Below are 26,633 nucleotides of genomic sequence, written 5' to 3'. Positions count from 1 at the left end.
AGTGTTTTTTCCCACATGGTGCCCTCTACAGGGGAACTGTGATGTCTGTGAACAGGGTAAGCAACAGTGAGGCTCTTCAACTAATCAGATTGAAGTATCCTCACTGAGACACGCAGGGCTCGATTTTAATTCCCGAGGCGGGTTGGAGTCAGGTTGTGTGGTGGGCGAGTTCGAGAGCTGCTTCCGGCGGGAACAGCTGCAGAGTTGCGATTTTTATTAAACTACCTTGTTAATTTCATGGAGGCGCACTGGCCGGTCCAATGAGTGGGATCAGGTTGGCTGGCCGTCTCTGATGATGTCATAATAGTAGCAGCTTTTGAAGCTGCCATCCAGCCTGAGCCTGTTGGAGCACCTTACCCCATCTTCGTCTCACTCAAAGCTTCTATGGCAGGGATTAATCACACTCACTCCATCACTGTGGCTGAAACACCGCTTGTGTCTCTCCTTGCAGGAAAAGATAGCCCGCAATAAGAGGGAGAGAGCAATGACTGGAGGAGGAACACCTACCCTTGCAACATTGACCAGTGCTGAGGAGGCAGAAAATGAGATTGTTGGAGCTGGCGAGGACCTGGGAGTAGGCGATGGAGAGACGGGCACACTAAAGGAAGCTGGTGACATAATAGTTTCATCCCTCTCAGAAAGCAATGGAATGTGATGTTCATAGAGAATCGCTTTATATCATCTGCTCAAAAGGATGTGTCTGCTACATCAATATCAGATGTCTAAATCAAGCCTTTACTCTCCCACAGGACCATCGAGCGTCCCCCTCCCCACGATCCAGGACAAAGAGCCAGACATCTCCTCAGAGGAACCTGAAGCTGAAGGGGATCAGCGTCACCAGGGCTCAGCGCACCTAGCACCAGCACAGCAACACACACCTCGGTGGGGCCATCGCGAGTTAGAGTAGTGTTGCCAACTGGTCTATCACAGCGCACAAGTGAGCATCAGCAGATGGTGGAAACACCGACAGCAGTGGAGAGTCCTCTGCGGAGGTTGCAGGACTCTCCTAGCTCTGCTGAGCTGCATGCAGACGCTGTGCCTCTGGGGCCATCCAGAAAAAGAGCAGTTTGTGAAATACAGGAACAAGTGCAGATGTCTCGGGAAGGGTTTGCCTCCAGGGTTAGTGCAAGTGTGGAGAGAATGGAGGAGTCCATCTCCAACATCAGCACTGCCATGGGCGAGGCAATGGCGCATGAACGCACCACCATGGATAGGATGGCAACCTTCGCGGAAAGGATGGCTACCTCAGCAGAAAGGATGGCTACGGCCATGGAGGAAATAAGTCACCAGAGTCAGAAAAACATGGTGACTGTTCAGAATAGAATGACATCTCTGGAGGAGCGATGGGCAGCTATTGAGCAGAGAGTCCAGAGCTTCATGGACGTCCTTTTGAGGAGGACTGCCAGTGCAGATACGGGTCCTCATGGCCCCCCTGAAGTGCAGCAAGGTGCTCTCCTGCCACTTGCCAGCACTGAGGTGCGGCTGACCCATGAGAAGGAAGTTGTTGGCAGGACAGAAGGAAGTGTGGGCTCCTCTCAAAGCGCTCGCTTGACCATGCCACTGCAGAGCCCTTGGTCAGAGATCCACTTTGCAGAGACAACTGAGATGGCCGTTTCAGCACCTGCACAGCCGCAAGAAGAGCAGACTGTTGAAGAGCCCTCCCAGGCTCCCAAAGCCAGAGGACGCCCGCCAGAGACGTCTAAGCAGGCGCAGTATCCTAGTCAGCAAGGTGCCTCTACATCTGCTGAAGCCACAGTGGAAGCACCATGTAGAAGCATGCTTAAGCGAAAGATTAAGCACCTATAGTCACAAGGGGACTCACTTGGGTGATGTTTCTTTTTATTCTGACTCTTGCTGGTATATTTTGTCATGTGTTAAAGATAAATTATGTCAAACAGTTGATTGTGTGGCCTATGGGAAATGGCAAAAGCGCATTGAGGGCTCAGGGTGACTTGCATTTGTAAAAGTGATAGGAAATAAGAGGGTATAGCAGAGATGAAGTATGACATTGGACAAGTATCGCCTGCAATTACAGAGCCATATGGTGGCCACCTATGTTCGAAGAGTAAGCTTATGGTAGTGTGGCATGGCAGTGTGCATACCCTGGTTGACGGGCAGCAATGAACTGGAGGGATGCTGCATTGGTCACAACAGGGCATGCAAGGCTCCCCTCATCCTCCTCCTACTCCTCTTCCCACGAAGGTCTGTGGTGAGCCACGCGGCTGCTACTCCCCCAATTATGAGGACCAGGATGAGAGGGTATAAATGTTTCCCATCCCCTTGCTATAGATTTTATTTGAGGTAACAATCTTGCAAGCGCAGAGTCGAAGTGGCCTCAAATATTTCCATTCATGACACACTGCAGATGGTCAGTAGATGTGCAAAATGTTATCCCATACCTACAGCAGCAAAATTGTTGCATTTGAATGTCAGCTATGTTTCAGGGGCGCTTTTAAAGCGCTCCATCGATGCATACAAATTATGTCCTCCAGCAACTCATCTCCTTGAACCTGGCCTGTTTCTGACTGGTCGGGAAACAGGAGCCAGAAGCAGAAAAATGGGAAACCACTATGAAAATAGGATTAGCAAGGCTGTTTACTGCCTTAACTACCTGTCCCACAGGTTGGAGACGGGTCAGTTTGGGAGCAGCTAAACAGACACTCAGGAAAATCGGGTGGGGGCGGGATGGAGGCAGGTTGGGTGTCTGAAGCCATTTTTCCCGATTTTCCAAACAGACCTGCCTCCTCAGGGCTATTAAAATCGAGCCCAACAAGTCCAAACCAGGAAGTATAAATCAGGAAATATAAATTAGATTTAAATCATGTACAGAAAGCAAAATAAAGATTGGGAAATACAGATGGGATTAAGGGAGAGAGATAAAAGAAACAGACCGAAAAACTAAAATAAAAATTATTTTTATTTGTTTTAAAATCTCCAACATGAGTTATCTTCTAGAGGGAATGAGACTCCACACTTGTAAAATTATTTTTTCAGGACCAGAGAGGTTATTCAGCAATAATTATCACTTATTATGCTGTTAAAAATGAATGCAACAGCCCTAACTTTTTCAGCTATCTTTAGTGCAGAACTAGTGGGCAAGTACAGCAAGTGCATGCCATTACAGTGATTTCAGTGCTGAGTCTATCAGCGAGGACTGCAACAGCGGACCCGGTGGAGGAGCAGGATATCTCTAACTCCACGTTTAACTGCACATGTGCGGGCGCCAGAAGTTGCTGTCAGATTTACCCTGTAATAATGGCGAGCCTCACCATTAGTATTACAGCAAAATTCAGGCCAGTATGTCACTCAAATTTGTTTGAATTTTTGGGGCAAACTGTGTCTATTCTGAGTCGGACACCCAGCGAGACACGGCACATGGTGTGGGTGTTTCATTTTAGGGAGGAGCAGTGACAAGACCTGCCTTGTTCTAATTTCAAGCACACCCCCTGTCAAGCACCTCATGAGGTGTCAATGAGGACAATTACACACAATGTTCTCCTAATAGAAGGTGGATACATGGGGAAATGTAAAAAGCATAGGTGAAAATACTATGAAAAATAGGAGCTTACCAGAATTACCACCAGATCCAAGCAATTCCAGATACATTTGATGTATTGCAGTTTATGAATTCTGAGTTCCAATATCTCTTCCACAATGTAGTAAAGGATGAAGACACAGAAGATTATTTCACAGGCTATGATAAAATAATCCCAACTGTTGACATAACGGATGAGCTTCACTGTGCGGAACTGCGAGGAAGGTATTGCGCCACCCGTTGCAGGGAATTCTATTACAAGCCTTTAAAAATAAATAAAATAACAAAAACTGGAAGACTATGGGTAAATGTTAATCTTTAGCAATCCCACCACAGGGGCTTTGAACACTGGGAGTGCATATCAGGAATTTCAGCACACAAAAAATTACACCAGAAGCACTGAAGGCAAAAGTTTATGCCTGGACTGTGAGTATGTTGTTAAATATTTACAAGCTCTGAAATTGTTATGTGCTCCCACCATGCAAAACTTTTATATTTTGCCACATTCTGTTCTGTGAATGAAACCAATGACTGGTCGATAAATCCACAGATTAACCAGTTAAAGATTTCACATAAGAACACAAGAAATAGGAGCTATTCAATAAGATCATGAAGGGGATTGACAGGGTAGATGCTGAGAGGTTGTTTTCCCTGGCTGGAATGTCTAGAACTAGGGGACATAGTCTCAGGACAAGGGTTACGCCATTTAAGACTGAGATCAGGAAGAATTTCTTCACTCAGAGGGTTGTGAATCTTTGGAATTCTCCGCCCCAGATGGCTGTGAATGCTGAGTCTTTGAGTATATTCAAGGCTGAGATAGATAGATTCTTGGACTCTAGGGGAAGCAAGGGATATGGAGATCGGGCGGGAAAGTGGAGTTGAGGTCGATGATCAGTCGTGATCTTATTGAAGGGCGGAGCAGGCTCGATGGGCCGCATGGCCTACTCCTGCTCTTATTTCTTATGTTCTTATCATGACTGATCGCTACATCAACTCCACCTTCCCGTCCTATCCCCATATCCCTTTAGTGCCCAAATATCTATCAATTTCAGTCTTGAATATACTCAATGACTGCGCATCCACAGCCCTCTGGGGTAGAGAAGTCCAAAGATTCACAATCCTTTGAGTGAAGAAATTTCTCCTCATCTCAGTCCTAAATGGCGACGCCTTATCCTGAAACTATGCCCCCTAGTTCTAGAGTCTCCAGCCAGGGGAAACAGCTTCTCAGCATCTGCCCTGTCAAGCCCTCTAATAATTTTATATGTTTCAATTAGATCACCTCTCATTCTTCTAAACAGGACAACCATCTCATCCCAGGAATCAATTTAGTAAACCTTCGTTGCACCCCATCTAAGGCAAGTATATTCATCCTTATGTAAGGAGACCAAAACTGTACACAGTACTCCAGGTATGGTCTCACCAAAGCCCTATATAATTGCAGCAAGATGTCCTACTCTTGTACTCCAACGCCCTTGCAATAAAGGCTAATATACCATTTGCCTTCCAAATTGCTTGCTGTACCTGCATGTTAACTTTCTGTGATTCGTGTACAAGGACACCCAAATCCCTTTGAATTCCAACATTTACTGGTCTCTCACCTTTTAAAAAATGTTCTACTTTTCTATTCTTCCTAACAATGTGGATAATTTCACATTTCCCCACATAATACTCCATCTGCCACCTTCTTGCCCAATCACGTAACCTGCCTATATCCCTTTGCAGCCTCTTTGCATCCTCCTCACAGCTTACTTTCCCACCTAGCTTAGTATCATCAGCAAACTTGGGTATATTACACTCAATCCCCTCATCTAAGTCATTGTTATAGATTTTAAACAGCTGAGGCCCAAGCACTGATCCTTACGACACTCCACTGGTTACAACCTACCAACCCGAAAATGACCCATTTATTCCTACACTCTGTTTACTGTCCGTTAACCAATCCTCAATCCATGCTAGTATATTACTCCCAATCTCATGAGCCCTAATCTTGTGTAACAACCTCTTGTGTGGCACCTTATCGAATGCTTTCTGAAAATCCAAATATACTACATCCTCTGGTTCTTCTTTATCTACCCTGTCAGTTACACACTCAAAAAACTCTATAATAGATTTGTCAAACATGATTTCCCTTTCATAAAACCATGTTGACTCTGCCTAATCATATTATGATTTTATAAGTGCCCTGTTACCACGACCCTAATAACAGATTCTAGCATTTTCCCTACTACTGATGTCTGGCGAACTGGCCTATAGTTACGTTTTCTCTCTTCCTCTTTTCTTGAACAGCGGAATTACTTTTTACATATTTGATGCTTGTTACCCAAATATAAAGTAAAAAAGTATTCACTAAAAATATTTTCCCACCATATAATGCTTGACAAAATAGGAATGAAGTGCATGAACACACCTTGATCCTATTACAAATTCAGTCAAAAATCTATGGACTTAATGTGGGTGAATTCACATGCTTTGTAAAAAAATTTCTGTTGCGGCGATATGTGATGTAATTTAGCCAGGCTCCACTCTTAATATGGAGCCTCACTAGATAGGAGCATAAGATGCAGAATCAACCCTCCTGTGTTATAGCCCTGTCTGTGAACTGCGCTCCAATCTAGCAAGGTTCCACTCTGAGATCCTTGCCCTTTAAAATTGCCCCTTTATTCTCCAACTATGCATACACTGTAATGTTTCACCCCAGCGTGTTTAATCTTTCATCTCCCTCAGTGAAGGTGGGAGGCCTATTTCCAGACCAGGCCAGGCAGACACATGATAGTGACCCAGTAATAACACCCACATCTGGTTTTCCATTCTGCAGCCTCCCTCTGCAACATGGTCTAAGTTTTAATTGAATGGTGTGAGTGGCGAGAGAGAATCAAACCAGTGTCCTTCCACTCTGTGATGTGAAATATTACTGCTTCAACATGTAGCTTGACTCCACAGCCTGGGTTTTAGCTGTTGAAAACAGAAGCCTGTGCGCTAAAAGCCACATAAAAATACAACTCTATTACTGTTAAATTATTGGACATGTTACAAACCAAAATATATGTGTACATATGATATCCCTACATGAAAACATTTTGCATATAGCAATTATTGGCTTGTAAGACAGAAAGTCTTGGCATCATTGCACTTTTGAACTTAAGTAAGGAAGACTGAGTGACTGAAAAAAACTTCATACTTTTGAACATATTCAAGTAACTAAATCTAAATTATAGTATAAGATTTCTGTTCTCAGGGGAAATTGACTTCTGTATGACCTACCTTATAACACAGAAGAGATTAATGTTGGCATTGTACACTGAGAAATCAATGAAAACTGCACGAGTGCCCCTGTCCAGCCACAGGCTATCCTTCAGGTCTTGTAGAATTACAGCACTTTCTTTGATATTTGTCTTGAGATCCTGGTAATAACCACCACCGCTGTAGACAGTTAATTTACCCCAGTGTGAGGAACCTCCAAGTTCTCCCTCAGAATAATAAGTCCACCTACACAAAGACCATGTTCATGATTAACAACAGCAGACTTGCATTGATATAGTGCCTTTAACACAGAAATCGTTTCAAGGAGCTTCACAGAGGTAGGAAAAATAGACACCAAATATAAGTGGGAGAGTTATGAGAAATGACAAAAGGCCTGGTTGAATAGGTAGGCTTTTAGAAGGTTCTTAAGGCAGGACAGATGAGAGGGGGGTCTAGACAGAATCATAGAAGTTTACAGCACTGAAAGAGGCCATTTGGCCCATCAGGTCTGTGCATGCTCTTTGTTAAAACAATCCAAACCAATCCTACAGCCTACTCTCCCATAGCCCTGTATTTTTCTCAGCTTCAAATATTTATCCAATTTTCCCTCGAAAGATGCAGTAGTCTCTCAACCAGTCCCTGTGACAAAACATTCCACGCTCCAACAACCCTTATGTAAATAAACTTCTTCTCGCCTCTGTCCTCACTCTCTTGGTGCCTATTTTAAGTTGATGACCCCTCATCATTGACTCCCCAACTAGAGTTAATAGTATTTCCCTATTCACCCTATCAAAACCTTACATGATTTTCAAAACCTTGATTAAATCTCCTCAGCCTTCTCTGCTCCAGTGGAAATAGTCCCAGTATCTCAAGTCCCTCATCATAACTAGTCCCTGGCATTATTCTGGCAAATCTACACTGTATGCTCTCTACTTTCTATAATGGAGCCCTTAAAACTTCACACTGTATTCTAAATGTGGCCTAACTATTACCTTGTACAACTTTATCATTACTTCTTTGCTCTTGTACTCTATGCCTCTCTTTATAAAATCCAAAATACGATTGGCCTTTTGTATGGTACATTTGCCTGCACGTTCTGGGAATTATGTAGTTGAACCTCTAGGTTTCTCTGTTCATCTACTACCAATGCCTTTCCATTGAGTGTATAATCCTATTCCATTTTTCCTGAATGTATACTCTTATTCTTTATTTTTCCTCTGACTGTATACTCCTATTCTTTGTTTTTCCTTTGAGTATATACTCCTGTTACTATTTTTCCTCTGAGCGTATACTACTATATTTTTTCTCTTAAAATGTATTACCTCACACTTCTCCACATTAAATTATATCTGTCACCTGTTTGTCCATCCACTAACCTGTCTGTCTTCCTGAAATCTTTTGCAGTCTTCCTCACTGATATCGAACTCCCAGCTTTTGTGTCATCAATAAATTTCATTATGTTCCCTATGCCCAAGTCCAAAATGTCTTGTACAAAGCATTATACAAAGCAAGAACAAAGGTGGACCCAGCACTGACCCCTGGGTACACCAGTATCACTCTTCTACAGTCCGAGCAACACTCATTAACCCTAATCCTTTGTTTTCTGTCTGTTAACCAACATGCTAACCATGCTACTACATTGCTTCGTATACAACTGAAAGCTCTGCTACCAATGGTGGAACTGAGGCCAGAGTTAGAGAAACCGAAAGCTAAGGATGGTCCATGAAGTTGGAGGAGGTTATAGAGGTAGGGTGGAGCAAGGCTGTGGAGGAATTTGTAGATGAGGACAAGAATTGTGAAATCAATAAATAGAGAAAAAAAAGTCAACAACAACTTGCATTTATATAGCACCTTTAAAATAGTAAAATGTCCAAGGTGTTCACAGGAACTTAATCAGATAAAAATTGACACCTAGCCAAAGAAGGAGAAATTAGGGCAGGTGACCAAAAGTTTGGTCAAAGAGGTAGGTTTTAAGGAGCATCTTAAAGGAGGCGAGGAGAGGCTTAGAGAGGGAATTCCAGAGCTTAGGGCCTAGACAGCTGAAGGCATGGCCGCCAATGGTGGGGCAAAGGAAGAGGCGGATGCACAAGATGCCAGAGTTGGAGGAATACTCACTAAAACAAAATTCTAACCAGGAACAAAATGGAAATCAACTGATGTCAGGGAAAACTGACTGGTTTTCCTGTAATTTATGAATAATTTGGTCCTATTAAAGGCCTGGTGCTAACAGAGATATGATTCATTTATTTTATTTTGAATCTAAAATTCAAACTAGACAAACCAAATGCAATCTGTTTTCAATGCTTGCTGACTTGATTAATTTATCATAAATTTGCCATAACATGTCTTGTTTATCAGCTCATATGTGAGATGTTAATAGAATAAGTTTAGGTTATTTTTGGTGCCATGGTTGGCTTAGACGGTTCTGTGTTTTTACTACACTGATAACCTACAGGGATAATTTTGTGAGGAGAGGCTCCTGGTGCGAAGCCTTCCTAGATGGGAGCACAAGTCATGGAATCAGCCCTATTATAGCCCTAATATCGGTGTTATAGCCCTATCTCTCATCAGCTTTACACCACAAGTCTCACAATAGAACCCCACCACCCCGCATTAAATGACGTATTGATTATTTGGAGCGCATCCTTAAAGTGACAATGTGGACTCTTCTGATTACTCAGCAAATGTATCCAATGATGAAGCATACAGACTAGAAAGATCCCAGGTTCGAACCCTGATCTGCACTGATTTAACTGATCTCACCTGGAGTGACAGTACAGTTATGATTGATCTTAGTGCTCCAAGGTTAGGGAGGGAAAAATCAGCCAGAGTTCCAGTCTTGATCAAAATCCAGCAAGCCCTGCTGTAATTGCATGTGCATATACTTTGGGGGAAGACACACTAGGCTTTTCGCTATGATGTCTCCTGCAGTCAAATATCCTTCCTGTACACATTGTTCAGGCTAAAACATGAGTAATGACCACTTAGCACTGGAGGGTGACAAGTGCTTATGTACCCCAGCAAGGAGTAAATGCCTTCATGAGAGGTGAGGGGAGAGAAAAATCACAATCATAGAATGGTTACAGCACGGAAGAAGACCATTTGGCCCGTCGAGCCCGTGCTGGCTCTCTGCAAGAGCATTTCAGCTAGTCTCACTCCCCTGTCCTTTCCCCATAGCCCTGCAAATTGTTTTCCTTCAGGTACTTATCCAACTCCCTTTTGAAAGCCGTGATTGAGTCTGCCTCCACCACCCTTTCAGGCAGTGAATGCCAGATCCTAACCACTCGCTGATTGAAAAAGTTTTTCCTCATGTCGCCTTTGGTTCTTCTGCCAATCACCTTAAATCTGAATCCTCTGGCTCTCGACCCTTCTGCCAATGGGAACTGTTTCTCTCTCTCTCCTCTGTCCAGACTCCTCATGATTTTGAACACCTCTCTCAAATCTCCTCTCAATTTTCTCTGCTCTAAGGAGAACAATCCCAGCTTCTCCAGTCTATCCACGTACCTGAAGTCCCTCATCCCTGGAATCATTCTCATAAATCTTTTCTGCACCCTGGACACAATACTCCAGTGGTGTTTTATACTAATTTCCACGCTTTTGTACTCTATACTACTATTCGTGAAGCCCAGGATCCCATAAGCGTTTTTAACTGCTTTCTCAACCTGCCCTGCCACCTTCAACGATTTGTGCATGTATGCCTCTATGTTCATGCACCCACTTTGGGATTGTACCCTTTAGTTTATATTTCCTCTCTTTCTTTCTACCAAAATGTATCACTTTGCACTTTTCTGTGTTAAATTTCATCTGCCACGTGTCTGCCCATTCCACCAGCCTGTTCATGTCCTCTTGAAGTCTATCACTATCCTCCTCACTGTTCACTATACGTCCAAGTTTTGTGTCACCTCCAAATTTTGAAATTGTGCCCTGTATACCCAAGTCCAAGTCATTAATATATATCAAGAAAAGCAGTGGTCCTAGTAACAACCCCTGGGGAACACCACTGTATAGCAACATGTAGTACAGCTGTTAGTCAAGATGATGTTTGTAATCCATCCTTAAAGAAGAAAGACCACACTCACGCAGTTCCATTTTTGATTGGGGATTTATTTTCATTGTCTGCTGTATAGACATCATAGCATCCAGTGATGTCTTTTCGAAAGTCCTTGTGAACCACACAGGAATTGTTCATTACTTTGATCTGTCGGATACGGGGAACACCCAGAAGCATATTCTCATAGTAAATAAATGAATGAGGTCCATGTGAAAATGAATCGCTGTTGTACCACTTGGTCCAGTACAGTCCATTCAGCAATGGGCCCTGTGCATACTGAACATAAAATAAAAGTGTTATATGAAACAGTCTGTTGCAAAGTACAAAAATGAGCAACATATAAAGTCAAGACTTTTGATGTTTCAAAACCTTATTTATATTACAAAATTGTACAAAATTTTAAAAGTAACACAGATTAATACTTCGATTTTCTTAGCTAAATTTGTGCATTATTACATAGCGTAATTCATAATGTCATGTAATGGACAAAATAGAAACTTAGACATATAAAAAGCAATTTTCATTCCCATTTTTGGTGGGAATGGGGCAGTAGTGTGAGAAAATGGAGGTGCAGAACTTCCTGCTGCTGTTCTGCCCGCTGACATCTTGATCAGGGCCTAGACATAGGCAGCCAGAGCTCCCACCTGAAACAGGAGGGAGCCTGAATGAAGTATGTAAATCAGGGTCCAATGACTTCGATAGGACCCTGGTGCCATTTTCATTAATTTTAGCATGTTGAATGCTCAGTGTTGGACCCACCCAGTAGTATTGGGCCATACAGGCCAGAAACGGCCAATTCCAGCACTACTTAAAGGGGCACTTATCTACAAGTGCTCAGATTATTAGTATTTGGAGAGTTGGAGGAGCTTTGCCGAGAACGTTTTTTGCTGAAATTCTGTTTCTTTTTGCATTTTCTGGAATTTTAACCATTCTATTAGCACAGAGAGGTGCTTGCTTTACTGAAGGATGGGAGTGATACTTGCCATCCCTGACTGGCTGCAGAAAGCAGAGGAACAAAAGCAGTAGCAGCAGCAACATGTGGGGGAGTTAAGGGAGCCTCGGGAAGCAGCCTTTGGCCCTGCAAGGGGCCCAGGAACCAGGAGAGCTGTTGCAGGGAGCCTTACTTTGCTCATAAGGTCCGCAGGACCAGACTGAGCTACCTGAACCACATTGAGGAGAAGATTGTGTTTCTCATGAAAGGCCGTATCAGAACTCTGCAGAATGCTCCAGCAGAAGCTGCAGTCCATTACCACAGCTGCATTACCTGTGGCACTTAAGGTGGCCACAGCCCTGAACTGCAATGCATCAGGGTCATTCAAGGCTGCGGCTGGAGATATATATACAATATACAGGGCTAATGAATTCCACTCATTCCCCATGGATCTCTGGAGCCAGCAGGAAAGGGCTGTGGGTTTTGAAACCATTTCAGGATTCCCACAAGGGCAGGGCACCATCGACTGTAGACATAGAGGCCCATCAGGGCTCCTGCAGATACCGCGACTTAATGTCCAGCTGGTGTGACATTACCGGCAGCGGTTCATGCCTGTGTGTGTCTGGTTTCCAGGCAGCTCTCACGAGCTCTACATCCTCTGGCAGTCCAAAATTCCTCTGCTCTTTGACAAGGAGCAAAATGCCAGAGGTTGGCTGCTAGAAGACAAGGAATACCTCTCCCAACATCAGCCCGCAGCCAGAGCTATACGTCAGTAACTCAATGAACATCACTTCTCCTAAACTGCTCCTTCCCCCATCCCCACCATCACTCCCCACCCCACATTTCCATCTGAACCAGTTCATCCACCCTCCAATAAAGAACTAAAGTGTGTAGCTCATCCTTGCCAGTTTACTATATGTTTGAGCAGGGTGGTAATGAATACCTGATTTCGGCCAGTTTACTGTATATTTGAGCAGAGTGTTAAGTGTGTACCTGATCCCTCTCAGTCTAGTATATGTTTTAGTGAGGTGGTTAGCATACATGATCCCTACCAAAGTAGCGCCAATGTGTTTGCCTGCGTCATTCTCCCTTTGTGACTCTGGTTCCAAAAGGACTGCAGAAGTTCCCCAGGGAAGTGTTCTTGGCCCAACCATCTTTTGCTGTTTCATCAATGCCATTCCCTTTGCTGATAATTCCAGTATTCAGCTCCATTCATAATCACTCCAATAATGAAGGATTCCATGCTGGCCTACAGCAGGACCTGGATAACATCCAGGAGTGGGTGAACAAGTGGCAGGTAACATTCACACCATATATAAGTACTAAGTAATGACCAACACAAACAAAAGACAGCCCAGCCATCTTCCCATGACCTTCACTGGCACCACCATTGCTGAATCTGCCATCAACATTTTGGGGTTCACCATTAGCCAGAGGTTTAATTTGGAACATCCATGTCAACACCGTGACTACAAGAGCAGGGCATAGGCTCTGTGATAAGGGCTCACCTACTGTCTCTTCAACATCTACACAGCTCAAGTCAAGAGTGTGACAGAATAGCCTGGTGCAAAGGTTTGGCTGCTGGGAGAGCATATTGGGAATTCAGGCACAGATCCCAGCAGGTTTATGGATCTCTATGCTCAAATCCTTGATATGTATTCCTGACTCCTGGCTGAAGCTCTGCACCAGAAGTCTAAATTCAAAAATCTACCCTAAAATGTTCTGCTTTGGTCCACTTGTCTGATGTTAAAGCAAATTAATTCTTTGAACTCTGGCTCTGTAATTGTATTGAGAATACTTACAAAATTCATTATTGCAATTTTCGAGCACCCTTATTTTCTACTTCTGGAATCATAGAATGTTACAGCACAGACGCAGATCAAGTCTATGTTAGTGGTTTTCTCCACGAGTTACCTAGACTAAACGCCTCCTGGCCTTTAATATTCCTTTTTTTCAAGCAACTATCTTAGGGAAAATATCTGGAACTGCAGCGCCCTGGTGTAAATGTAAGTGTCAGGATGCACCTGCCCATGACCCTTCCAAAATTCATGGGGTTGGTGGGCGGAGGTCACCCAATTTAAATATTGCTATTTACCCTATCATTATCCTTCATCATCCTGAAGATCTTTATCAGGTCACCCCTCTATTTTTTCAGTTCTACTAAAAATCGCCCTAACTTCTCAGGTCTGCATAACTGTAACTCTTGAATCCTGGTAACATCCTAGTAAATATACGCTGCAGCTTTTCCATTGCTTTTATATGCTTCCTATAATGGGGTGCCAAAAGATTACGCATTACTCTAGCGTGTAAAGGAAAACCATGCTTGACAATCCTGATAGAATGCTTTGAGCAGGTGACAGATATGATGGACAGGGGAAATTCAGTTAACGTAGCTGAAAGTTAATGGGCTTTCAGAAACCTTTAACAAGGTACCACACAGAAGACTATTGGAGAAGATTAAGGGGTATGGAATTTGGGGGAGGGTAGAAAATTGGATTAAAAACTATTTAGAAGAGAGGAAGAGTAGGAGTTTAGGGCAGTTTCTCAGAGTGGTTGGAAGTAGGTTTCTGTTCTGGAACTGTTTCTGTTCACTGTATACATCAATGATTTGGATATCAGGTTAGCGGGACTGGTGTCCAAATTTGCAGATGATATTAAAAAAGGAAGCATAGTAAATAATTCTGAAGGCCAAAGGAAATTGCAATGGAATATTGATAAGATGGTGGAATGGACAAAAGTAATTCAATGTCAGCAAATGTGAGATGGTGCATTATCTGCTGAATGGGGAAAACTGGGTGGTGTGGAACATCAGAGGGATTTGGCGGCTCAAGTTTACAGCATTAAAAGTACCATCTCAAGTGGATAAAGCCAAAGGAAAGGTTAACAGAAACATGGATATTATAGAATATAAAAGTCACCATGCAACAGTGAACCTATATAAAACCTTAATAAGACCACAGTTGGAGTTCTATGTGCTTTTGGGCTCCACACTACATTGAACCTGATTACGTCATGGTCACTGCTTTCCAAATTTTCTTCTATCTACTTGCTCTGCTTCTTTACCCAGAACCAGATCAGGTAGCGCTTCCTTCCTGGTTGTAGTAGCAATGTACTGATGGAGACAACAGTCCTGAATGCATTACAAAAAAAGCTCCCCTTTGTCACTGTTGTGTCTGTCAGTAGTAAGACACAAGACTGCAGGAGAACGGTACAACAGATGTTTACTCAACGTGGCTCACTCTGGAACTGAACTGTACAGATTACTACTCAGTGCTATATACAGGTGTGGTCACTGCCAGTACTACAGTATACATGAGCTGTAAAAAGTAGTTCCCCCCTTAAAGGTATATTCCCCTTTTAGATTAACAGTACCATAACACTCATTTAACAATTAAATATCAAACTAATTACAATTAACACTTTTAACACACAACGTTAGCTGAAAATAGTCCATTTATATATTCAGTCTTTGGGGAGGCTTTCTGATCCTTTTGGATAGCGCCTTTCCCGAGTATGTCGCTCTTGGTGCGGAGGTGATTCTGGCACCCTGTCGTCGGTTGGGTCATCAGCTTCCGATGCTACTGTTTCTGGGGTAGATGCGACCTGTACGTCGGGTTCCTCACCAGGTACGTATGGGCGAGGCATGGGCCAACTTGTTCCTGTGACTCTAGGATCTGGTCAGCATGGCATCTCACGATGTTCTCCCCAACGTACACTGTGTACATTAGTGGGCCCTGCCGTGTGCATATCGTTCCTAGCTGCCATTTTTCTGTTCGGTAGTCACGGGCCAAGACTGGTTGCCCTACATTGAAGCTCCTTGTTGGCTTCTCATGGATGTGCTGGAATTGCTTACTCTCAACATCTCTTCGTACGTTTGGTCTGAGCAAATCCAGGCGAGATCTTAACCTTCGGTTAAAGAACATCATGGCCGGGGCCTGGTTGGTGGCTGCATGTGTCGCATTCCGGTAGGCGAACAGGAAATTGTCCACCTTATGCTGCAGCGGAATGTTGTCATTGTACATAGCCTTTATTGCCTTCTTAAAGGTTTGTACGAACCTCTCAGCCAATCCATTTGTGGCTGGATGATACGGGGTGGATGTGTAATGCTTTACCCCATTCTTCTGCATAAACCTCCGGAACTCTTCGGACACAAACTGTGGTCCGTTATCGGAGCAAATCTGTTCTGGCAAGCCGTTCCTGGCAAAAATGGTCCGTAGGACTGCAATAGTTTTCTCCGTGGTGGTGGAGGACATTTTGATGACCTCAGGCCATTTCGAGTGCGCATCCATGGCTATTAAAAACATTGAGTCCATGAATGGACCAGCAAAATCAATATGCACCCGTTGCCATGGAGATGAGGGCCACTCCCATGGGTGTAGAGGGGCATGTGGTGGTGCATTTTGGACTTTCTGGCATCCTGAGCAGCTCTTGGTCAGGTCCTCGATTTGTTTATCGATTCCTGGCCATCACACATAAGCCCTGGCAAGGCTTTTCATTTTTACCCCTCCCAGATGACCCTCATGAAGCTCATTGAGCACTCTATCCCTTAACTTGGGTGGAATTACCACTCGGGATCCACACATCAAGGTCCCCCGGCACACTGACAGCTGTTCTCTTCTTCTCGAGAATGCTGGCAACAGTGAGTCGCCATGTGCTGGCCATCCCTTCACTGTCAAATCATATACCCGAGACAGTGTCGGGTCATTTCGGGTCTCCTTTTCTATACGAGCGTTAGTTACCGGTAGGTATTCAACCATAGTCGAATGAAATATTTCGACAGGATCCACTGCTGGTGCTTCCTCCGCAGTAGGCAGTGGCAGGCGTGATAACCCATCAGCATTTCCATGCTGTTTCGTGCCCTTATATTCAATCTCATAGTGGTGCGCCCCTAGAAAGAGTGACCATCTTTGTAGTCGTTGCGCAGTCATCACCGGAACGCCCTTCTTCGGATTAAAAATGGAGACAAGAGGCTGGTGGTCAGTCAGCAAGGTGAATTTCTGCCCGTGCAGATAGTGATTGAACTTTTTCACTCCCCACACTAGGCTGAGGGCCTCCCTGTCAATCTGGGCGTAGTTATTTATCGTGACGCAAAGGCTGTTGGCCTCTCTGAGCCGTCCGAGAATTTGTGCGACAGCACCGCTCCAATGCCGTAGGGTGACGCATCACACACCAACCGAATTGGTAGTGCTGGGTTGAAATGGGCCAATACCTCTTTCGATGTGATTAGTGTTTTGCTCTTCTGGAAAGCTTGTTTACATTCGTCACTCCACTTCCATGGCACTCCAGTTTGCAGTAGGGTGTTCAGTGGGTGTAGTATTGTAGACAAATTTGGCAAGAACTTATGGTAGTAGTTTACCAGCCCAAGGCATGACCTCAGTTGTGACACGTTTTCCTGTGCTGGAGCCTTGACTACTGCCTCAATCTTTTCTGGGGACTTATGTAACCCCACTTTATCGATAACGTGGCCACAATACGAGATCTGTTTTTTAAAAAACTCGCATTTGGGGCGGTTAGCTCGGAGCCCATATTCCTTCAAACTAGTGAGCACCTGCTCCAGGTTGGCGAGGTGATCACTGTCATTTTCGCCCGTGACCAGGATGTCGTCCAAATAACACTGGGTCCCTGGGATCCCTTGCAGGACTTGTTCCATTGCCCTTTGCCAAATAGCCGGAGCTGATGCTACCCCAAATACCAGCTGGTTGTATTGGTAGAGACCTTTAAGGGTGTTGATTGTGAGTTATTTTTTTGATGCTTCTTCTACCTCCATTTGCAGATACACCTGGGCCAAATCAATCTTAGTGAAGCGTTTCGCTCCAGATAGCGAGGCGAAAATATCTTCAATCCGCGGAAGTGGATATTGCACGGTGTGAAGGACTGGGTTCACTGTTACCTTAAAGTCATCACAGATGCGAACCTTCCTTGGTTCCCCAGGCGTGCTGCTCAACGACTTTTTCATTACAGGGACGGTGGGTGTAGCCCACTCGCTCCAGTCTACCTTGGACAGTACCCCTGAAAGTTCCAAACTCTCCAGCTCTGCTTCGACAGCTGGGTGGATCGCAGAAGGTACCGGTTTGGCCTTAAAAAATTTTGGGCTTGCGTTTTCAGCGATTTTAATTGTTGCTGTCATGCCTTTTAGTGTTCCGAGTCCTTGCTGGAACACTTCTTGCGCGTCGGTTAGGATCTTTGACAGTCGCCCAGGTGTGACGTCATCATCCTTTTTGGCAGCCACAGTCAGTGCTTGTATGGAATGCCAATCCAGCTGTATTTTCCGGATCCATTCACGTCCCAGTAATGGTGGTCCTCCATCTTGCAATACATACAGGTCTAGTTTTGGTGTTTCCTTACCGTTATATATAACAGTCACACTTATTTTTCCTTTGGGGTAGACTTTTTGCCCCGTGTACGTCTTCAAAATAATTTTTGTGTCTCTCAAGGGTATATGTGAGAATAGCCGCTCGTAGTGCCGTCGGTTTATGACTGTTAGGGCTGATCCTGTGTCCAATTCCATTTTTACCTGGACTCCTGCTATCTTGTGAGTGACCCAAATGGTTCGGTGATCCTCCGTTTTGATCACATTATGTAGTTTCAGACAACTCAGCTCCCTGTTTTTGGAGTTGGTATCACTCTTTTGTTCGCCTGAACTATTCTCCGTCACCTTATGTACCTTCTTGTACTTTTCTTTTGGAGATTTCTTATTGCTGGTTTTCTTTCCCGACCTGCAGTCTTGTGCTATGTGTCCTACTTTTCCACACTGTCTGCACACTTTGTCTTTGAACCAGCAATCATTGTGGTCGTGTGTTGTTCTGCCGCAGTGATAGCACTTCTCTGTTCTGTATGACATTTTGTTTGTGCCATATTCTTGCGGTCTCTGTTGTATCTCTGCAGCGCCCCGTGCTGCTGCTTTATATGATACCACAATGCTGAAAGCCTTGTCCAGCGTAAGGTCCTTTTCAGATAAATGCCATTTCTGGGTTCCTTCACTTTGAAGCCCACACACAATCTTGTCCCTTAAGGTATCTGCCAGACCCGTTCCAAACTGGCAGTGTTTCGATAATTTGCGCAGTTCTGTTAAATATTCAGCATTGCTTTCATCCTTATGCTGGTTCCATTTGTGAAACTTGAATCTTTCTGCTATCAGCAGCGGTGTGGGGTTTAAATGTTCCTGTAGTATCGTCACTATGTCTCCAAAACTCTTTTCCACTGGCTTCGCTGGGGTTACTAGATTTTGTAATAAGCCATACGTCTTTGCACCCATTAAATTTAACAATACCGGCGCTTTCTTGTCATCTGACACCTCATTTGCCTTGCAGTATACCTCTATTCGTTCGACATATGTAGTCCAATCTTCGACTTCATTGTCAAATTCAGTGATACTGCCACTCTTCGGCATTTTGGGTGTGGTTTAAAATGGCATCTCCCGCGCTTTCCTTCCTCCCCTGCTGCTGCCAACGCCACTCTCGGCGGTCCTCGTGGCAATGGCGGCGCCCTGTAGGTTTCGCGCGCTTCTCCTGCGCTGCTGCCAACGCCGCTCTCGGCGGTCCTCATAGCAATGGCAGCGCCTCGCGGGTTTCTGCGCGTCTCTCTCCCTCTCCTCGACGCTGCTCGGCCCCTGAACACCGGCTGCACCCTGTGCACTCTGCCCTCTCTCTCTCTCTCCCGTCGACGCTGCTCGGCCCTTTGCTGTGCCACTCGGTCGGGCTCTAGCCCGCCGCTGTCCGGGAAGGTTCTGTGCACTACCTGTTGCCAGCCCATTTCGCTGGACCACCGTGACTGGAAAGCCAAGCCTGGCTCTCAACAGCCTCCCCCGCAATTCTCGAGTCTCTGCTGGATGACTGGGCGGTTGCCCATGGTCGATGCCCATTTCTCTGGCCTTGGCCTCCAATCTACTGGTCTCCAGGAACGAATCCCTGGGAGATGATGCAGAGTTGCAGATAGGATCGAATTTGCCTCATCGCCAATGTTGTGTCTGTCAGTAGTAAGACACAAGACTGCAGGAGAATGGTACAACAGGTGTTTACTCAACGTGGCTCACTCTGGAACTGAACTGTACAGTTTACTACTCAGTGCTATATACAGGTGTGGTCACTGCCGGTACTACAGTATACATGAGCTGTAAAAAGTAGTTCCCCCCTTAAAGGTATATACATTACAGTCACCACAAATATTTTCCCTGTTGATTTTCGATACTTGATTCTCCTAAAATGATCATTATTAATACACACCCCTCTAAGTTATCTACAAATTTCCTCCTGCACTTCCATTCCATTGTTCAGCAGTCTGTAATATATTCCTGGGAATGTGACTGATCCCTTGCTGTTTCTCAGCTCTTTTTAAATCCTTATGATCTTGTATTTTGATATTGTCTCCAGTTTTCTCAGGACAGCTGCCTGTTGTGCCTATTAATTTCTGATAAACAATTTGCCAAATTACTGTAAATCAAAATTATGAGTCATTTCAGGTTTCTTATTGAAAGATTTAATCTAAAATACAGTTGAAGCTTTACATTTGCTGAGGCAACACCTTTCATTCATAAGTTATAAAATTACATTGCTTTGCAGAAGATTTACAATTTAATCCAGACATTAAATGCAATAGGATTTCTATTTGCCCACTTTGTGACATCAAGTACAAGTTCATTTCTGCATGTAATTCCACCCTTGTATTCACCAAATAAAACATCTCACTTACTCTAGCTGGTATCTAAGTGGTGGCATTTAAACATTATAATAGGTCATTCTTAATAATTGCAGTTTCCATAGTAATTAAAATAGCAGCTTTAACATGTGGCATTTTACTCTTAGCCTCACAAAGAAAATCCCATACAAATCAGGCTAACTTCTTTGAAAAGAATGTTGTGATCTGCCACAGAATCAAGTCTGGAAGAGAAACAGGTAACATATTTCCTTACACTGTTTAATCAAATCTACAACCATTGTTGTACACTTGGTGGAAGAGAAACTATGGCTATTAACTTTGTAGACCTATTCTAGGTGGTCTGCTCTCTTGTATACACTGCTGAGCTCCTTCTTTCTCTTCAACAATTAAACATTACAATAGTTAAAGGCCTGGAAATTTCTGGGGCCCCACTCTGCTGGTATAAGTGCAGCAGAGCAAAACCCTCACCGTGCCCTCATTAGCTCAACTGCCTGAGGTCACCGCGAGGCTTAAACAGGCCAAACAAAAAACATTTATTTTAAAGTCATCAGTTCCCAAGGGGGCCACTATGACATTAGAAAAGTTTATTGATCTCCTCCAGGAATGATTACCTTATTCTGGTGATGGTTTGGGGCCTTTAAAAGGCCACAAAGGGACTCACACCAGGAGGGAATTTTAATTCCCAAGGGTTGGGGGCGGGTGGGAAGGTAAAAATTGTAAAATTCTCAAACCTGACCCCAACCCGCCTCCAACATGCCCACTTCCGCGTTGACTATTCCAACGCAATCCTAGCCGGTCTCCCACGTTCTACCCTTCGTAAACTTGAGGTCATCCAAAACTCTGCTACCCGTGTCCTAATTCGCACCAAGTTCCGTTCACCCATCACTCATATGCTTGCTGACCTACATTGGTACATGGTTAAGCATTGCCTCGATTTTTACAATTCTCATCCTTGCTTTCAAATCCTTCCATGGCCTTGTTCCTCCCTACCTCCTACAGCCCCACAACTCTCCGAGATAGCTGCGCTCCTCTAATTCTGGCCTCTTGAACATCCCTGATTTCAATCATTCCAACATTGGTGGCCGTGCCTTCAGCTGCCAAGGCCCTAAGACCTAGAACTCTCTGCCTAAATCTGCCCGCCTGTCTACCTCTCTTTCCTCCTTTAAGAAGCTCCTTAAAACCTACCTCTTTGACCAAGCTTTTAGTCATCTGCCCTAATATCTCCTTATGTGGCTCGGTGTCAAATTTTGTTTTATAACACTCCTGTGAAGTGCCTTGGGATGTTTTACTACATTAAAGGCGTTATATAAATACGTTGTTGTTGTTGTTTAACGGAGGCGCGTTTAGCTGCGTGTGAGTAACCTGCTCGCCGGAAGCGGGTCGATCATTATCACAGGTGGGTTGATCATTATCTCTCAGGCTAATGAAGCGCATTTCAAATGATTTCAACAGGGATTTGAATTTAACGCCTCCAGTATGGGTTTACCAGGGCTTGGGAAACTTGCCCGTGAAACGGGTGCGAGATTCAGCGGCACTTCATGGGGGTGTTTAAAGTTCTGATTGTCCGATATCACTAAAGGCTCAGTAGTTATAGCTGATTTGTCAGTTCCCTCTGGCAAATGTTTTGCAGAGAGTTCCTGTGATCATAGACATTTCAAAAGTTTGGAGGATTTCAAGCGGACAACATCTAGATGGGGGGGCAGTGGGAGCCATGGATGTTTTCGATGGGACATTGGATAAGGAAGACAATCATCATCCATGGCAGCAACGTCGTGCTGTGGTGGGATCTGCAGAGGCACAAAAGAGAGGTGCACAAGAGAGAGGTGCACAACACAGACCTGAGCAATACAGACCTAGAGAATAGAGTGGAGCACAGCAGAGAGGAGAACAGAGTGGAGAACAGCAAAGAGGAGAGGAAGAGAGAGGCCAAGGTCGCAGGAGGAATTACCCACATGGGAAGGTCTATAGGCAGATGCTCAACTTCCTTGACCTATCTGAAGAGCAGTGCTTCCGCAGGCTCAGATTGACACGGCAGGTGGTCAAAGACATCTGTGACTTCCTTCAAGAAGAGCTGCGTCTTGCTGGACCTGGTGGCCATGCATTGGCTGTCGCTGTGAAAGTCACCACTGCCCTCAATTTCTTTGCCTCTGGCTCCTTTCTGTGCACCACTGGAGACATTTTGAGGGTCTCACAGTCAGCTGCATATAAGGCAGGTCGCAGATCGTTGTTTGCCAGGGCGTCGACTTATGTCAACTTCCCCGTGACGACAATAGTCAGAATGAGTGGGCAGTCGGATTTGCGTTATTGGTTGACTTCACACAGGTACAGGGTGCCATCGATTGGACACTCATGCCAATCCGAGCACCCCCAAATCAACCAGGAGGTTTGATCAATTGCAAGGGAATTCATTCCATCATTGTACAGCTGGTGCGCAACCACAAGAAGAGATTCATGCAGGTGTGCACCAGATTCCCTAGGAGCTGTCATGATGCTTTTATACTGCAGCAGTCCAATATTCCAAACCTCTTCGTACCAGGAAACAGAATTAAGGGTTGCCTCGAAGGAGACAAGGGATACCCCCTTCAAACTTGGCTCATGACATGTGTGAGGAACCCCATCAATGAGGCGCAAGTGCACTACAACAATAGCCACATGACCACCAAGTGTGTCATCGAGCAAGCCATTGGCATGTTGAAGATGCACTTCAGGTGCCTAGATACCATCTTAAACATTCACTCCCTCCACCACCTGTGCACCGTGGTTGCAGTGTGTACCATCTACAAGATGCACTGCAACAACTCGCCAAGGCTTCTTCGGCAGCACTTCCCAAACCCGCGACCTCTACCACCTAGAAGGACAAGGGCAAGCAGGTGCATGGGAACATCACCACCTCCAAGTTCCCCTCCAAGTCACACACCATCCTGACTTGGAAGTATATTGTCGTTCCTTTATCGTCGCTGGGTCAAAATCCTGGAACTCCCTCCCTAACAGCACCGTGGGAGTACCTTCACCACATGGACTGCAGCGGTTGAAGAAGGTGGCTCACCACCATCTTCTCAAGGGCAATTAGGGATGGGCAATAAATGCTGGCCTTGCCAGCGACGCCCACATCCCATGAACGAATTTTAAAAAATCATGAAGCAACTGAAAGGGTAAGTTGGCACTACCTTACAAGAGTGACTACACTTCAAAAGTACTTAATTGTCTGAAAAGCCAGAATGAAAAGTGTAATGAGGCAATCAACTTGAAATCGGAGAATCCGACCCGCTATGTTTTCTTCGTGATTCATGCATGCAATTCCCCCACTCCACTCTGAACCCATCTTTGCTTTAATATTGGAGTCCAGGTCTCAGGTGGCGTGTGTTCTGCTGAGACCTTTCAAAGTCCATGGCCTCCCTGTCTGGAATTTAAAGGTCCCATCTAAACAGGATAGAATTTCAGGACCAAGGTTTTTATTTCTAACTGCATAAAGGATTAAATAACATATAAGCTTGCCATGTCGATGTTGCAGAATGAGGAAACTGATTCTTGGCATAGTTTCTTGACAGCATTCCAATCATGTGAAAAGCAGTAACAGTTGGTTTATAAATTGGTAATGATTCTTCCATTCAGTTCCCTGGTGTAAAATACTGAGATTAACCTGAGTCAGTTTAGGTTTGAGGCAGACAGCAGTATAGTGGATAATATTTCCCACTGTTGCAGTTTGTTCGAAATTCCTGGGACTTGGGGGGAACACATGGAAGTTACATCTGGGAAGATGGACCCAAATGTGGGTTGGATGACTGGACCTAGTAATTCCAGTTGGGAGGATCGCAGGTTGGTATTCTACCACCCACACCCCCTACCCCACCCATATCAAGAGACTGTGATGGGAGGAGCTCCTGGTTTCCCCAGGAAATATTTTCCCTTTACTCCCTAAAAACAAACAACTATATCTCCAAAGTTGAGAAGACAAACTTTATCATTAATGACCCTGAGTAGAACTTCACATGTAAGGGGCATCTAATGGGACCTCAAATATGGAAGTTGGCAATCAAGCAAACTATCCTGGCTGGTGTTATGGTTGGCAGCCATGTGGCCATCCGAGTCCCTACAGACAATTCCATGTGGCCATCCGAGTCCCTACAGACAATTCCATGTGACCATCCGAGTCCCTACAGACAATTCCATGTGGCCATCCGAGTCCCTACAGACAATTCCATGTGGCCATCTGAGTCCCTACAGCCAATTGCATGTGCCTATCTAAGGCCCTACAGGTAATGCCATGTGCATTCACAAACTGCAAGGAGTTCTACTCCATCAGTGTGCAGGTAGTTAGTGATCATCAGTACAAGATGCCGGTCAATGCCCACTTTACAGGCAGCAGTCATGACACTTTTACTTTCAGACAATCTTCTACATTTGGGTTATTTGAAGGAGAAGGCAGACTGAAAGGATGGATTGCTGGGGGGTGGGGGCGGGGGGATTTTCCTGAGGATTCTCCCACTCTGCTGCTGTAACTTTGGTGGAAGTTTGGCAGAATCCCCTTTAATCTCTGCCTAAAACATGAAGGGCTAAAAATTCAATTAGGCCCAAAAATGGGCTCAGGGATCGCGATGTGCCCGTTGAAAGTAGTGCAGGCAGCCTGCGATATTCATGCTGCTTGCTAATTAACATTATTGATGTGTGCAGCCCAGTGCTGAGAGCACTGCTGAGTGGCTGATCACTCAGCAGCGGGCTCAAGTTCATGTGAGGCGAGCTCTATTTAAAGCTAGCCTCCATGTTTAAACGCAGTCTGCACCTCTTAAAGGGGAGGTGCATTCTGCATTCAGCAACTCCTTGAACTGGTTTTCAAGGCAACTGTTAGGCAGCATGGCTCAAAAGGGCAAAAAAGGGCAAAAAAGGGCACCAAGGTTCTCCGACACAGCACTGGAGGCCTTAGTGCATGGGATAGAGCAGAGGAGACAGGTCCTCTACCTGCAGGGGGCTAGGAGGCCATCCAGACTCACAGTCAGAAGGCAGTGGGAGCAGATAGCTGAAGCGGTCACTGCCAGCAGTCTTGCCCCGAGGAACTGAATCCAGTGCCGAGAAGATTAATGACCTCATACGCATGGTCAAGGTCAGTGAATGCATCTTCAAAAGCGGTCTCACACCAATTGCACCACTAGCCTCACACACTGCTCAATGCACCACACTCCCATCACTCACCTACCAACAATCTCTATGAATCATGACTCATACCTCACATTCATAGCTTCACCTCACCCTCACACACTTACCACTGCTGTAAACCTCACACGCACATCTCACACCTTGCACACACTGCCAGCTATTCAACCATGACAGGCACATCACCCAGCCACATTGCACCACACTCACTGACACACTTCCCTTTCTCTTGCAGGGGAAGTCTGCATATCCTGACCCAACTGGAGGGGACCGTGCTTGATATTATTGATGGGGCCGTCACTGAGGCCGTGGCAACCACCTCACCACAACCCTACCCTTGTGCCTTTCTCCTTTCAGATACCCAAGAGCTCCAAGTTTCCTAGCCAGTGCAGGTAGCGCAAGAGGAGAGTGATGGAGAAGAAGAGACACAGTCACTCGATCTCACACTCATAGGCACCAGCTCAGAAACTGGCACTGCATGCACTTTAGAGGGTAGTATAGAGGTGGGATCTGAATGTGGTGAGTCATCGGGCACGAGTATCCACGAGTATAGCGCAGGTGCCAGCTCCCCGGAAGGCGAGGTCGCACACGAGTTCTGCTGAAGAGGATTCCGGTAAGGACTTCGATGAGGCGGCCTTCAGAAGAAGGGTGATGAGCATGCACACAGAAATGCTTGGTACAATGGCGGGCCTGTCAGAGAGCCTATTGTCACTGTAAAGGAGCAGTAAGAGGTCCGGCACCAACCTTGCACAGGTCTTTGCACAGAGTTTGGAGCCCATGATTTCCAGGATGGAAAGGATGGGCAACTCCATTAGAGCACTTGTGGATCCAACCATGATGCAGGGTCTGATGGGCGATGTCACAGCTTCCATTGCAGCACAAGCGGAAGCGACCCAACGTCTGAGTGCTACAGTGGAAGCTTAGACTTCTGCCATGCAGGCTGAGCTTGCTGCCACGCAAGCTCAGCCTGCTACCATCGTGGCTGCGTTTACGAGTGTGGAAAGGGACTTGCAGGATGTCAAAGCAGTCCTCAACAGATTACTAGGATTGCTGAGGCACCACCCCAGGGGAGT

At 45.1% G+C, this 26,633-nt stretch overlaps 1 protein-coding gene across 1 annotated transcript in view; it reads right to left on the bottom strand.

Moving 5' to 3' along the window:
• The window catches only part of pkd2l1 (polycystic kidney disease 2-like 1), a gene marked incomplete at its 5' end in the record, with an annotated part of 178,630 nt that overhangs the window by 117,059 nt on the left and 34,938 nt on the right, over nt 1-26,633 (bottom strand). The window contains 3 exons of the mRNA XM_085996148.1: nt 3,570-3,798; nt 6,797-7,021; nt 10,855-11,102. Of these exons, the coding sequence (XP_085852274.1) occupies nt 3,570-3,798; nt 6,797-7,021; nt 10,855-11,102 (702 nt within the window). The remainder of the gene's footprint in view (nt 1-3,569; nt 3,799-6,796; nt 7,022-10,854; nt 11,103-26,633) is intronic.

The sequence above is a fragment of the Somniosus microcephalus genome, chromosome 8 (genome assembly GCF_052327205.1).
Source record: "Somniosus microcephalus isolate GS21.2 chromosome 8, FLI_Smic_1.0, whole genome shotgun sequence".
Lineage (NCBI taxonomy): Eukaryota > Metazoa > Chordata > Chondrichthyes > Squaliformes > Somniosidae > Somniosus > Somniosus microcephalus.
The sequence above is the reverse complement of the archived record's forward strand: the minus strand, read 5'-3'. Positions and strand labels throughout refer to the sequence as shown.